At 41.7% G+C, this 15,284-nt stretch overlaps 1 protein-coding gene across 3 annotated transcripts in view; it reads right to left on the bottom strand.

Moving 5' to 3' along the window:
* The window catches only part of LOC126108764 (THAP domain-containing protein 6-like), a 159,095-nt gene that overhangs the window by 12,615 nt on the left and 131,196 nt on the right, over window positions 1–15,284 (bottom strand). For all 3 annotated transcript variants that reach the window (XM_049914116.1, XM_049914118.1, XM_049914117.1), the window contains exons 8-10: window positions 9,874–9,930; window positions 6,816–6,856; window positions 2,797–2,867 (exon numbers count right to left, since the gene is read on the bottom strand). In XM_049914116.1, the coding sequence (XP_049770073.1) occupies window positions 2,864–2,867; window positions 6,816–6,856; window positions 9,874–9,930 (102 nt within the window). In that variant the 3' untranslated portion in view covers window positions 2,797–2,863. The remainder of the gene's footprint in view (window positions 1–2,796; window positions 2,868–6,815; window positions 6,857–9,873; window positions 9,931–15,284) is intronic.

Genomic DNA, 15,284 nt, shown 5'->3' with positions numbered 1-15,284 from the left:
CTGTTGCACATCAAGCTTTTGGCCAAAGCTTTCATCAGAAGAAAAAAAACACACAAGCAAGCACATCTCACACACACAAGGGACTGCTATTTCTCGCTCATCAGGCCAGCCTGAAACAAATGCACCGAATGGGAGCAACAATCTGTACTAGAATGGGAAAGGAGGAAGAAGAAACATTGCTGCTCGGTGGAATGTGGACGGCCTACTAGGGGTGGCGGGCAAAGCTACCAGGGGTGGCGGGCAAAGCTACCAGGGGTGGCGGGCAAAGCTACCAGGGGTGGCGGGCAAAGCTACCAGGGGTGGCGGGCAAAGCTACCAGGGGTGGCGGGCAAAGCTACCAGGGGTGGCGGGCAAAGCTACCAGGGGTGGCGGGCAAAGCTACCAGGGGTGGCGGGCAAAGCTACCAGGGGTGGAGGGCAAAGCTACTCCTGTAGTGTTAGGAGGGGGGAGGAAACGGAGTGGAAAGGAGAGGAGCAAAGAATGGGATGATCCAGTGGGTGTACCAGTAGAGAGCAGGGCAGATTGAGGGTGAGGGGATGCGAGTTGAGAGGAGGTGATAACACCTATCTGCGTAGTCAACCCAAGTTGTAAAGCAGCAATTGAAATTTAGCAAGTTATATTCAGATGTACATTGTGCAACTGTATAGCCAATTGTGAGTAGCTACCTATCCTTTGCATAAGAGTTGAGGTTACAAGCTGGACTTCACATTATTTGATAAGAGACAGTGTATTTTACAATACACACTCCCACATACACTATGTGGTCAAAAGTATCCGGACACCTGGCTGAATATGACTTACAAGTTCGTGGCGCCCTCCATCAGTAATGCTGGAATTCAATACAGTGTTGGCCTACCCTTAGCCTTGATGACAGCTTCCACTATTACAGGCATACGTTCAATCAGGTGCTGGAAGGTTTCTTGGGGAATGGCAGCCCATTCTTCACGGAGGGCTACACTGAAGAGAGGCATTGATGTCGGTCGGTGAGGACAGGCGCGAAGTCGGTGTTCCGAAACATCCCAAAGGCGTTCTACAGGATTCCTGTCAGGACTCTGTGCAGGCCAGTCCATTACAGGGATGTTATTGTCATGTAACCACACTGCCCCTCCTAGTCACTAGGAGTCAAGATTTGGATGAATATGGAGGCCAATCCGTGCCTGCATCAATGAATTTGGGACAACCCATCACATTGACAGTATTCCCAAAATACTGGTCAGAAAAGTAACATGTGTTTCCTGTAATGTCATCAGGGCCCATTTTGCACAAACCACTCGGCGCCTGGTCGATCCTACATCACTTGCGGTGAGGTGACAAACTGTTTCAAAATTGTAGCATAACATTCACTTTACCTTAATTCTCGCACGAAAAAGGGGCTGATAATGTATCTGCTGCATACCACAGGCCAAACATTAAATGTAGAGGTTTTGTTTCACACAAATGGGGATTTTCGAAATGTCAAAATCGTCAGTTTTGCTTATTCACAAGTTCATTCAAATATGAGTGTACTTCGTCTGTGAACCAGATGCAGCTAACATCAAACCCTTCCTTATCAGTCATTATGAGACTCTGATTTGTCACACAGTGGGTGTGAGAAGACCTACTACTTTGGATTTCAAATATAAATGCGTAGAGTGTTTCCCTGAACTGTATGTACACTGGAATGTCTCAATCTGGTCTCTGCTGCAGTTCTTCGTATGAATTTCCCTTGATGTTGCCGAGGAAGTCCAGAAACTGAGGCAACATTTTCTGGAGTAGCTACAGCCGGCCCGGGGGCACGCTGCCTGGGTATTCGAATTTACCGAAGGCTCGCAAGTGGTTTTGATGTCTGATCCTTTTGTAGAATTAAACTGTTATCGAATACAGCACCTTGTCCCAATACTGTGTTCTAATGTGTGATTTTACAGCACCACGAACATACACCATTCCAGAGAACACACCATTCACCAAAAAAGCTCTGCGACTGGTTTTATTCCCAGTACATAAGCCTCAAACGTGTTTCGACACAGCTCTGTCACCTTTGCCGAAACAAATAGGACGGCCAGCTAGCAGCAGACCTGGAGGCGTGTGTCAAACCGACCTTAGTGCTGCTGCTCAGTGATAATCTAAGGTCTAAACACTTTTTGGATTTGCCTGCACTATTTTGTGCCAATATTTAATATTCCCTGTACAGTTTACTAGTCCAGATTTGCAGTGTAGTGACCCACGTTTGGTATGTGTGCCAATCAAAAATTTATATATATATGACATGATAAGAAAGGTCAGAAATTTTTCCTTTTACTATAAGAACAGGGAGAAAAAAATTTAAACAAAGGGAATATTACGGATGGGAAGTATCAGTTCAGAAAGAGGAACAACGAACTGGTCAGAGGGCCGTGCCAAACCAGTCTTCGACTGAAGATGATGACAACTGGTCACTCGTGTGGTTCTTCGACATCTCCCGGCATAATTATCGGGTGGACAATAGCGAGTACAATATTTCAGCTGGCGACCAGTTCGTCGACATGAGGCGTGCCGACAAACTGCCTGCCGAGGAGCCGGTGAGAGACTCGACGAGCTGCACCAGCAGAGGAGCCGTTCGCCTCGTGCCTTCGCCATTTCCTGGGTATTTAGTTCATCGGTGCATCTGATGGTGGAAATTTGGTCACCTCACTGAAATGCTGTGCCTGATCTATGGCCGAGCAGCAGTGAACTAGCTCGTCAACTGCTCACAGCTTTTGATATCGTGTAGTACTAGTTGGATGAAAATTTACTGGGCCGAGTTTGACCCATTAAAACACTAAACATTTATACACATACCTGCCTCTTCTAACTCGTTCAGTTCATCCGTCTTGTGGTAGACAGGCTATCAATCCCTACTGCCAGTTCACCTGCAAAAATAAACAAAAGGGATTATATGATGCTTATCCTTAGTTGAGGGGAAACATTTCACGTGGGAAAAATATATCTAAAAACAAAGATTCTGTAACTTACCAAACAAAAGCGTTGGTACGTTGATAGAGACAATAACAAACACAAACACAAACACAAACACAAACACAAACACACACTAATTTCAAGCTTTCGCAAACCACGGTTGCCTCATCAGGAAAGAGGGAAGGAGAGGGAAAGATGAAAGGATGTGGGTTTTAAGGGAGAGGGTAAGGAGTCATTCCAATCCCGGGAGTGGACAGACTTACCTTAGGGGGAAAAAGGGACAGGTATACACTCACGCGCACACACACTTATCCATCCGCACATACACAGACACAAGCAGACATTTTCAAGACACACACACACACACACATGCACACAGTTGATATATATATATCAACTGTGTGCATGTGTGTGTGTGTGTGTGTGTGTGTGTGTGTGTGTGTGTGTGTAAGAGAGAATGAAAGAAAGAAAAAGAGAGAGAGAGAGAGAGAGAGAGAGAGAGAGAGAGAGAGAGAGAGAGAGAACTGGACAGAGTAATCAAGCTTAACAGCTTATGACACAGTTTTATTTCTTGAACAATAATGCTCTTAGTTACAAGTGTTTTGTGTCTCGCATTTGTCACTGGCGACACAAAAACAATACGCAATGGAGTAAAAAAACTATGTTGGCCAGAAGCACTAAAGATATGCACTGAAGATGCTTAAACATTATAATGGGTGAGCCAGAACTCCGCCTACAAACTTTCAGAGGTCGTTCAGGGATATCTCCCGAGTATTTTGGTATAAGGGACAGAGGACTCCAATGGCCAATTACGGAGTAGTAATGTAACTGCGAGCTATTCGGATTGTACAGCAGACACCACCGTTCCTGTGAAAATACCTTTGCAGCAGTGAAGATGCCTGTAATATGGAATAATCAGAATGTACGGCACACGACGGAATGCTGCAACAGCCCTCAGACTAAACGCCGTACTGCAGCTCAGTGCGGCTGCCGTCGTCGAGGGAACAGCTCGACAAGGCGTCCTCGTGCTGTTCTTCCACCGCATTTAGTGAACCCGCTTAAGAGGCGCATGTGGGCCAACTCTTCACTAGTGAACCCACCCGTAGTATTGCCACGTAACACTGTTAATGCACAACTGGGACTGTCAGAAAACAAAACCTTCGACACAACCGAGCAAACAGGAGGGCGACGAGGTACGGAGGGCGTTACACGTGTCGACAGCAGGCACCGTGGGCAACCACGAATAATGTCGACATTTACACAGTTGTGTACTGTTTTCAGTGCAATACAGATGCAACACTAATTGGGACAAAAACCAGCAATGAGATGCCAGCAATCATGTGTCCCTTGCATCGGTACACTCATTCACGAGGCACCTGAACAACCTTACATTTACGAACACACAGACATTCAAATATAACCAGAACAATAAGCTACACCAAACAACAATTATGAGCAAAACCTCAATTTTAGTGTCTCATTCATTCTGAAATAATTCAAAAATAACTATTAAATTGACCTCTCAGCTCACTGCCTTCATAAGAGTCTCAATTTGACTGCCACTCAGGAGAATTTATCTGTCACTCATCACGTCTTTCCCCCTCGAGCAAGGATTTCAACACACTACTGCAGGTCTCTCAGTAAATGGCTGAAGGTGATAGAAAAGCATACTGGCAATAGAACCCAGATCATTCTACACCAAAGCTGACCATCATCACATTACTGGTGTCAATGAATGAAGACCTCGCATGTAAACAGTGGTAAGGGACAGTCAGTAAGAAATGTGGTAAGTGATGTGCTTCATTCTTACCAGTTAAAAATTTCACGATAAACCGAGCGAAGGAAACTTTTTATTTTCGCTAATGACAACTTTGTCAGTATGTGTGGAAATAAACAGTGTGAAGTGTCAAAAGCATTGCTGCGATCATTGGTAATGAGTAGTGTACATGCCAGAAAAATGCTTTTCTGAGGCGAATTGTACAAAACTGAGGATGCTGTGGGAGACTATATTCTCAAATGCAACCGCAAGTCAGGGTTATAACCAGATAAATTTGAATATCTGAGGATGCTATGACTATATTCTCAAATACAACCGCAATTCAGGGTTATAACCAGATAAATTTGAATATTTAATTAAGTGTGTAAACAATGTCAAATTGTTTCCTTTACCATAGTTAATGTGATTTTACGTGAGGGAGTGATAGCAGAAATGTTACGGGATACTCTTAGCATTGTTTACATGTTGCAGTAAGCTGCTTGCTAAAATTAATTTTGTAATGCGCTGGAACACAAATTAATTTTCAAGGTTGTTATACTTTATTACTAAGAAAATTGTTAATACAAATCTTAGTATCAATAATGAAGCAACTTTAACATTTTAATTTTTTTTGTTTCACAGTAATTTTTCATTAATTCATCACGCAAGAACAGTGGGAAGTCCATATTAACCCATTTTAAGTACACTAAGTTTGCAGGGAAACAATGTCAAGTGCACACTGGCAAATTTTTAAACATGCAATTTTTGTTTAGAGTTCAGCATTTTAAAAATATTTTATTACTGTAAACATATTTGATAACAATGACTTACTCGAATTTTTTATAAATCACACTGCACATAAGTGAAATATTTTATTTATGAAATTTTACTGAAACTTTACTCCGCAATTTCTCAAAACCACCAACTTGTCCTGTAGTGCCGTTTACTACAAGGGTCTTCAAATATGAGAATGTCTTGAGCTAACCACAGCAGTGTTGTGGTCATCATTTAAAAACTTGTCACTAAACCAAATAACTGCAGCACAATTTGCACCAAAGAGAAGCAGCAGTACTATAGAGGCAAAATTCCTGTCAGTCACATTATAATCATCTGCAGAAGGCCAATTACTCATAAAGCACTGCAGAGTTCATACCAATCTGGGTTCTCTTGCACATCCTGTGAGGTATGCAGGAGGATTTCTGTTAAGTTTCGAAGATAGGAGATGACGTAGAGGTGGAAGCAGAGCTCTGAGGGCAGACTGTGAGTCGTGCCTGGATAGTTCAGTCGGTAGAGCACTTTCTCACGAAAGTGAAAGGCAGGTTCGAGACCGGGTTTCGCACACTGTTCTTATTTTTTGTCGAAGTTCCAAATCGGCCACATTTCAGAGCAAATGAGAATTCATTCTTGAAGTAATAAACATGATTCTTATGAAACATTTAAACATTCACCAAATTCTGCAACGGTGAGTAATTTATTTACAACAGCGAACTAACTAACTATAATTGGAAGTAATGGACATATAGTGAAAGGCAGAGTTGGTACTTCTAAATTGAGTGCGTATGACTGCTGTATCAGAATAAACTCAAAGAACAGTGAAAATTACCTATGAAACTCTTCTTATTCCAAATCTCCTCCAAGGGGTATAGAATTTTGCCATGGAAATTTAACTGCTATCATATTTATTCATCCCACATGGTCACATAATGTGATCTACACAATAAGCTTTCCATTTACTCATTTACTTGTCAGAGACTTAAATTCAGATGAATTCCAACAGCAAGTATTGAACACGTAATACTACATCGCTTCCTAGTGCCTTACTCTGACAACTAATTTGAGATTGACAATTTACAGGGTATGAACAATTTCTAGAATTTCAGTATTACTCAGTGAAGTGTTCCACAATTGTAGATAATCAAGTTATAACTTTGGGCAGAGTTTGTGAGCTGACCAGATTAATAGTCTATCATGTAAAACAACAGCTGATCAGCTTAACACATTTTTGTTAGTTAGCTCTTAAGAAGGGCACAGCCCAGTACTTCGGAAAGTCTCACTTACGTTTTTATACACTGCTCAACACCTTGTCTGCACTATGACTGTACTCCTAAGTACCAACATAAAGCACATTCCCTATTATACACCTTACCTCTTTGAAATGCTGAACGGATCGATGTAATCGTCACAGTCCTGCAACAAACAAAACACATAAACTGGAACATACCTAAGAGACATATATAAAATATGTTGAAATAACAAAGGTATACGGCTGAAAGGAACACAAATTCAACCACAAACAAAAGACAATGTTATGAGGGTGGTTTGAAAAGTTCTCAGAACAGAATAGAAAAAAAAGCACTTACATCATTGAAACTTTTATAATTATTCAATGTACTCGCCTTTTAGATTAATGCACTCAGTCCAACGATGTTCGAGTGCCTGGATCCAATCTCAAAAATGAGTTTCCTCCAGGCTTGCAAAATAGTTGTCAACTCCAGCTATCAGTTCTTTGTTTGAAGCGAATCTTCATCCACCGAGAAAAATTTTCAGTTTTGGGAAGAGATGGAGGTCTAACGGAGCCGTATCAGGTGAAGAAGGCGGGTGTGGCAACAATTCATACCCCAGTTTGTGTAATTTTGCCACGGCGACAGCAAGAGTGCGGGTGCACATTGTCTTGTTGTGGCACCCATCTTGCAGATAACGTTTTCATTTCTACTTCTTCAGTTAAAATGTGATATACCCTTTCAGATGCCATCTGGCAAGTATGAGCAATTTCACGCACTTTCCATTGACGATCCTCTGTGACCACTTTGTGCACTTTTGCAATGATTTCTGGAGTAGTGACACATCTTGGGCAACCACTGCAAGGATCATTATCTAAGCTCTCCTGACCTAATTTGAATTCATTTGTCCACTTGGAAACAGTTGAATATGAAGGAGCAGAGTCCTATAGTGTATTCTGGAAATTAGCACGCATGTCCTTTGCTTTCACGCCTTTCTTTATAAAGTACTTAATCACTGCTCAGATCTCGACTTTTTTCCATCTTCGCAAATCGCTATGCGGGAACAACAACAGAGCCGCATCACAGCCACGGCTCTCTTCCAAGAGCACTGATGTGGCACGTGTTTACAGGCAACAGTTGAATGAATATCACGTGAACAACTCGTTACGCTAGTGGCGATTTGTCATGTTTATTCCGAGAACTTTCCAAACCACTTTCGCAGTAACGGCATTAACAACAATCCTCTGAAGTGGAAATAAGCACACATATACTCCATCTCATCAAGAGTATCTGGACACCTATTGGTGGACTTTTAATGTGTGTTGTGCCCAACCTTCACCTTTATGGCAGCTGGAACTCTGTGGGATACACTCTCAATGAGATGTCTGAATGTCTGTGAAGGAATGACAGCCCAGTATCCACAAGAGCTGATACATGATGACGTGTGATGTCTGACGCTGGGGTCTGAAGCAAAGTCAATGTTCTAACTCGTACCAAAGATGTTCCACTGGATTCTGGTCGGAACTCGGGACTGGTCGGCAGACCATTTCAGGAATGTTTTTTGCCAAAAAAAAACTACTGCCAGACAAATGCTGCTGTACGACAGGGGGCACTGTAGTACCGATAAATCAACAATCGTCTCTGAACTATTCTTCTAATGTAGGTAATGCACAATGTTGCGAAATTTGTCCATAACTTCAGGCATTTCGCATTTTTTTAAGCACAATAAGAGGAGCACACAGTACATGTGATAAACCACCCCATACCGTATCACAGGTAACATTCTCTAGACATTTGCCAAACCCAAACCCTTCCATCCTATTGCCACAGGGTATAGCACGATTCTTCGCTCCACACTGCTTGTTTCAGTGTCACTTCATTCACTGTTCAGTGGCGTTTTCTTTACCCCACCTGAAGTGCCACTTATCAGTAACTACAGAAACATATGGCTATCAGGAGATGCTCAACCACTGCTCCCCTTCTTTTCCACTCCTTATGCACAGTCACTGTGCTGGCTGGACTGCTAGGAGCACTTTGGAACTCACAAGTGACTCCTTCCGCTACGCTCGATAGTCCTCGTCCGTCAGTACACGAGATCTACGTGTCTCGACTGAGCTGCGGTCGTTCCTTCACGTTCTCACTTCACAGTCACATCACCGACCGTCGACTCTGGCAGCTCGAGAAGGGTCGAAATACCCCTGACGGATCTGTTACTCGGGTGACGTCTAACGACTGGTCCACATTCAGAGTCACCGAGCTGTCCTGACAGACCCGAATTCCTGTTACTGCTCCTCTGCTACTGCTCCTCTGCTAACAACACGTCACCCGCCGCCACCTTCTGGATCAAAAGGTGTACTGCATATAAAGAGGTGCACGTGGCAGCATGCAAGTCCTGTGCACAGAATGGAAATAACAGCTGTCCGATTTCTGTACAGTCGTGAACATCCTGAAAGTTCGAAAGACTGTGTCTGCAAAATCAAAGCTCAGTGAATCCAGTGAAAAAATGACACAGGAAATACAAGAGTGCAGTAGCTATGTTCAACAGGCGACATTTCGTGTACTGGTAATAGACACACAAATATACCAAAAAGAAAACTAGATCAACCCTCAGAACTGTCAGTGGAATCCTCAGTGACGATAGGAGGACAGTTGAGGATGACCCACCTATTGTAGTGATGAGGAACAAATATAAAAGGGAGGAAACACAGTACGTCAAACATAGGACATTGGTAAGCACTGAGATGAACTTCATTCCGGAGATGATAGTACTTTGTAAGGGTGGTTTGAGAGGAAGATTAAGCAGAAGCGGAACAATTATTGCAACTGAGAACTCTAAGGGAATGCAGAAGTTGGAGGGTGTGTGTGTGTGTGTGTGTGTGTGTGTGTGTGTGTGTGTGTGTGTGTGAGTGAGAGAGAGAGAGAGAGAGAGAGAGAGAGAGAGAGGGGGGAGAAGGAGGAGGAGGAGGAGGAGGAGGAGGAGGGGGGGGGAGGTAGAACGTGCCCCCCCCCCCCCACAAACACCCAAGCGCGCGCGCGCGCGCACACACACACACACACACACACACACACACACAGATGGTTCATCCTATGCTAGTCTCTTTGATAACTACTGTCCCCCACCTACACTTTACTGTGCCTAACGTATTCAACTTTGGTCTCCCTCTATAATTTAATAGCCAACAAATGTGGCCACCATGTACTTACAATTTCTTCTTTGATGATAACTGGCAGCTCCTGATCATGACCCACTTGTTCACATGACTGAAAACAAACACGAACACTTAAGTTTCCAATGACACACAACGCCAGTAATAGAGCTACTGCTGCTGCTACTACTACTACTACTACTACTACTACTATAACTACAACAGGTGCTGTCTGCAAGCCACCACATAACACGTGAAAGCGGGCAAAAAGTCAATGTGATCATTTTTTTCATCCATTTCTATTTCATTTGCAAAGTAGTGAAATGACAGTACATCTTCATATAAACTCCAACTTCTCTAACAAGCAGAAGTCCTCACATGAGGGATCAACTTTTTGAAACCACCTATACAGTAGCGTAGGTCAGGGTTGCAGGTATCACACCCTGCAGAACCTCACACCAGTAGGCCATCTTTTGCGAGTAATCGAAGAAAAACTCTTAGTGCCTTCAAAATAATTGTAATTTTGACTGGTGGTGTAGAGTAGTGGTTTAAGATAAATACCTGATGCACTGGAAGCTGTGTGTTGAATCTCATCACATGGTTTGAGGATTTTATTTTTAAATCCTTATTGAAATGACTGAAAAATTTTAGTCAGTTAATTAGTTCAATTGCACTGTTCTAATTTCTAATCCTTCCCCACATCATTTTAATCATTGCATAAACACTCCTATTTGCTCTCATTGTTCTTCCTGTTGTTGTTGTTGTTGTTGTTGTGGTCTTCAGTCCTGAGACTGGTTTGATGCAGCTCTCCATGCTACTCTATCCTGTGCAACCTGCTTCGTCTCCCAGTACGTACTGCAACCTACATCCTTCTGAATCTGCTTAGTGTATTCATCTCTTGGTCTCCCTCTACGATTTTTACCCTTCACGCTGCCATCCAATGCGAAATTTATGATCCCTTGATGGCTCAGAACGTGTCCTACCGAGCGATCCCCTCTTCCAGTCAAGTTGTGCCACAAACTTCTCTTCTCCCCTATTCTATTCAATATCTCCTCATTAGTTATGTGATCTACCCATCTAATCTTCAGTATTCTTCTGTAGCACCACATTTCGAAAGCGTCTATTCTCTTCTTGTCAAAATATTTAATGTCCACGTTTCACTTCCATACATGGCTACACCCCATACAAATACTTTCAGAAACTACTTCCTGGCACTTAAATCAATACTCGATGTTAACAAATTTCTCTTCTTCATAAATGCTTTCCTTGCCATTGCCAGTCTACATTTTATATCCTCTCTACTTCGACCATCATCAATTATTTTGCTCCCCAAATAGCAAAACTATTTTACTACTTTAAGTGTCTCATTTCCTAATCTAATTCCCTCAGCATCACCCGACTTAATTCGACTACATTCCATTATCCTCGTTTTGCTTTTGTTGATGTCCGTGTTACACCCTGCTTTCAAGACACTGTCAATTCCATTCAACTGCTCTTCCAAGTCCTTTGCTGTCTCTGACAGAATTACAATGTCATCGGTGAACCTCACAGTTTTTATTTGTTCTCCATGGATTTTAATAACTACTTCAAATTTTTCTCTTGTTTCCTTCACTGCTTGCTCAATATACAGATTGAATAACATCAGGGATAGGCTACAACCCTGTCTCACTCCCCAACCACTGCTTCTCTTTCATGTCCCTCGACTATTATAACTGCCATCTGGTTTCTGTATAAATTGTAAATAGCCTTTCGCTCCCTGTATTTTACCCCTGCCACCTTCAGAATTTTAAAGAGAGTATTCCAGTCAACATTGTCGAAAGCTTTCTCTAAGTCTACAAATGCTAGAAACGTAGGTTTGCCTTTCCTTAATCTTTCTTCTAAGATAAGTTGTAGGGTCAGTATTGCCTCACGTGTTCCAACATTTCTACTGAATCCAAACTGATCTTTCCTGAGGTCAGCTTCTACCAGTTTTTCCATTCGTCTGTAAAGAATTTGTGTTAACATTTTGCAGCCGTGGCTTACTAAACTTATAGTTCGGTAATTTTCACATCTGTCAACACCTGCTTCCTTTGGGATTGGAATTATTATATTCTTCTTGAAGTCTGAGGGAATTTCACCTGTCTCATACATCTTGCTCACCAGATGGTAGAGTTTTGTCAGGACTGGCTCTCCCAAGGCTGTCAATAGTTCTAATGGAATGTTGTCTACTCCCAGGGCTCTGTTTCGACTCAGGTCTTTCAGTACTCTGTCAAACTCTTCACGCAGTATCGTACCTCCCATTTCATCTTCATCTACATTCTCTTCCATTTCCATAATATTGTCCTCAAGTACATCGCCCTTGTATAGACCCTCTATATACTCCTTCCACCTTTCTGCTTTCCCTTCTTTTCTTAGAACTGGGTTTCCATCTGAGCTCTTGATATTCATGCAAGTGGTTCTCTTTTCTCCAAAGGTCTCTTTAATTTTCCTGTAGGCAGTATCTATCTTACCCCTAGTGAGATAAGCGTCTACATCCTTACATTTGTCCTCTAGCAATCCCTGCTTAGCCATTTTGCAATTCCTGTCGGTATCATTTTTGAGACGTTTGTATTCCTTTTTGCCTGCCTCATTTACTGCATTTTTATATTTTCTCCTTTCATCAATTAAATTCAATATCTCTTCTGTTACCCAAGGATTTTTTTGTCTTTTTGTCTTATTACCTACTTGATCCTCTGCTACCTTCACTATTTCATCTCTCAAAGCTACCCATTCTTCTTCTACTGTATTTCTTTCCCCCATTCTTGTCAATCATTCCCTAAAGCTCTCCCTGAAGCTCTCTACAACCTCTGGTTCTTTCAGTTTATCCAGGTCCCATCTCCTCAAATTACCACCTCTTCAGTTTTAATCTACAGTTCATAACCAATAGCTTGTGGTCAGAGTCCACATCTGCCCCTGGAAATTTCTTACAATTTAAAACCTGGTTCCTGAATCTCTGTCTTACCATTATATAATCTATCTGCGACCTTCCAGTATCTCCATGCTTCTTCCATGTATACAACCTTCTTTTATGATTCTTGAACCAAGTGTTAGCTACGATTAAGTTATGCTCTGTGCAAAATTCTACCAGGCGGCTTCTTCTTTCATTCCTTACTTCCATTCCATATTCACCTACTACGTTTCCTTCTCTTTCTTTTCCTACTATCGAGTTCCAGTCAACCATGACTATGAAATTTTTGTCTCCCTTCACTATCTGAATAATTTCTTTTATCTCATCATACATTCCATCAGTTTCTTCGTCATCTGCAGAGCTAGTTGACGTATAAACTTGTACTACTGTGGTAGGCGTGGGCTTCATATCTATCTTGGTCACAATAATGTGTTCACTATGTTGTTTGCAGTAGCTTACCCACATTCCTATTTTCCTATTCGTTATTAAACCTACTCCTGAATTACCCCTGTTTGATTTTGTATTTATAACTCTATATTCACCTGAGCAGAAGTCTTGTTCCTCCTGCCACCAAAGGGCTACATCTGACTTTCACCTATCCATCTCCCTTTTTAAATTTTCTAACCTACCTGCCCGATTAAGGGATCTGACATTCCACGCTCCAATACATAGAATACCAGTTTTCTTTCTCCTGATAACGACGTCCTCTTGAGTAGTCCCCGCCCGGAGATCCGAATGGGGGACTATTTTACCTCCGGAATATTTTACCCAAGAGGACACCATCATCATTTAACCATACAGTAAAGCTGCATGCCCTCGGGAAAAATTACGGCTGTAGTTTCCCCTTGCTTTTGGCCATTTGCAGTACCAGCACAGCAAGGCCGTTTTGGTTAGTGTTACAAGGCCAGATCAATCAATCATACTGACTGTTGCCCCTGCAACTACTGAAAAGGCTGCTGCCCCTCTTCAGGAACCACACGTTTGTCTGGCCTCTCAACAGATACCCCTCTCCGTTGTGGTTGCACCTACGGTACAGCTATCTATATCGCTGAGGCATGCAAGCCTCCCCACCAACGGTGAGGTCCGTGGTTCCTATCATTCCCTTTTCAGTGTAGATCTTTGTACATGTGATCGTAATTGTTTTTGTATATTAATTTCAATTTAATTTCTTCTACTTCATTATTTTACATTTTCATCCATGGTCCTTATTTTTAATCCTCAATGGCCTTGCATTTCAATTTATCTACAAGGCTTTCTTTCATTCAAATCCTTATCTGCAGGAAATTGTGTGTTGAAAGTTTGTATGAAGATTCTCATAATAAAGTTACATATTTTAACTTACACATTTTTGACATCACTGTTCAGCAAATATAAACAGATTATTTTTTCCTTTTGTTTTATAATGACAGAGCAGCATTTTCAAACATTTATATATTATGATAGATAAATCCCACTCCTGGCGATCTCCCTTATGAATGTATCAATCCAGGGGCATTCACAAGGAAGCAATATGTTCATTGAATTGATCTAGGGATTGCACTATTTGAAGATAACGCCACTACAATGCACGGCATCTTTTGTAAGAACTCTTGCTGTTGAAGTTGTTATCGTAGAAACCCACCTACACATCTACCCCCCCCCCCCCCCCCAAATACTCAGTAGCAAACCCCATGACAATTCTTTCATTGAATATCTAGGTGGATTTCCGTTATGATTGCTGCGATTGAGTAGAGAGCGCCTGTGTTTTATATAACAATACAAACAAAAATGACAATCAATATATAAAGAAAGATGCACTGTTGCCAGTGACAATGTAATTTGACATTAGGACTATCGAGAGTCCGAAACACTGTGCAAAGACGAGTTGGAGCATCTTCAAAACAATAAAATAAAAACATAGAAAAAAATACCTCTTTGAAACATTAAACAAATTTTGTGCTAAAAGTCATTGAATTAAAAGTATCCATTTACTTGGACGCAAAAAAAAAAAAAAAAAAAAAAAAAAAAAAATTAAAAAATGGAGGAATTCCAATATTTCCAGGACAAAAAGAAAGAAATAAGCAGATCAATGAAATTCTAAACGACCTAGAAGAGATGAATGGCTTCAGTATGACAACGCCTTTTACGACACTATCCAGTCCATTCAGCTGCTCTTTCTAGTTCTTCACCATCTCTGACAAAAACGCAATGTTGTCGGCAAACTTCAAAGTTTTGTATTTCTCTTCCCTTAAGTTTAATTCCCTTTGAAACACACTTGGTGCACACACTCAATAACATGGAGGATAGGCTAGAACCTGCTTCACTCCCTTCTCAACCACTGCCTACCTTTCACATCCCTTGACTCATATAACCGCAGTCCCATTTCTGTACAATTCTAAGATAACATTCCAATCCCTGTATCCTATCCTTGATATGGTCAGAATTTAAAAGAGTGTATTCCACTTTACTAAGTAACATGAACACAGCAATACACTACCTCAGTGCTACTCGGTTTTGCTACCTTACAACTGCCATACCAACTGATCCGGTTATCAGCTTCCTTT

Source organism: Schistocerca cancellata, chromosome 11, assembly GCF_023864275.1.
Source record: "Schistocerca cancellata isolate TAMUIC-IGC-003103 chromosome 11, iqSchCanc2.1, whole genome shotgun sequence".
NCBI classification, from domain to species: domain Eukaryota; kingdom Metazoa; phylum Arthropoda; class Insecta; order Orthoptera; family Acrididae; genus Schistocerca; species Schistocerca cancellata.
Note: the sequence above shows the minus strand (reverse complement) of the source record. Positions and strands in the feature narration are given on the sequence as shown.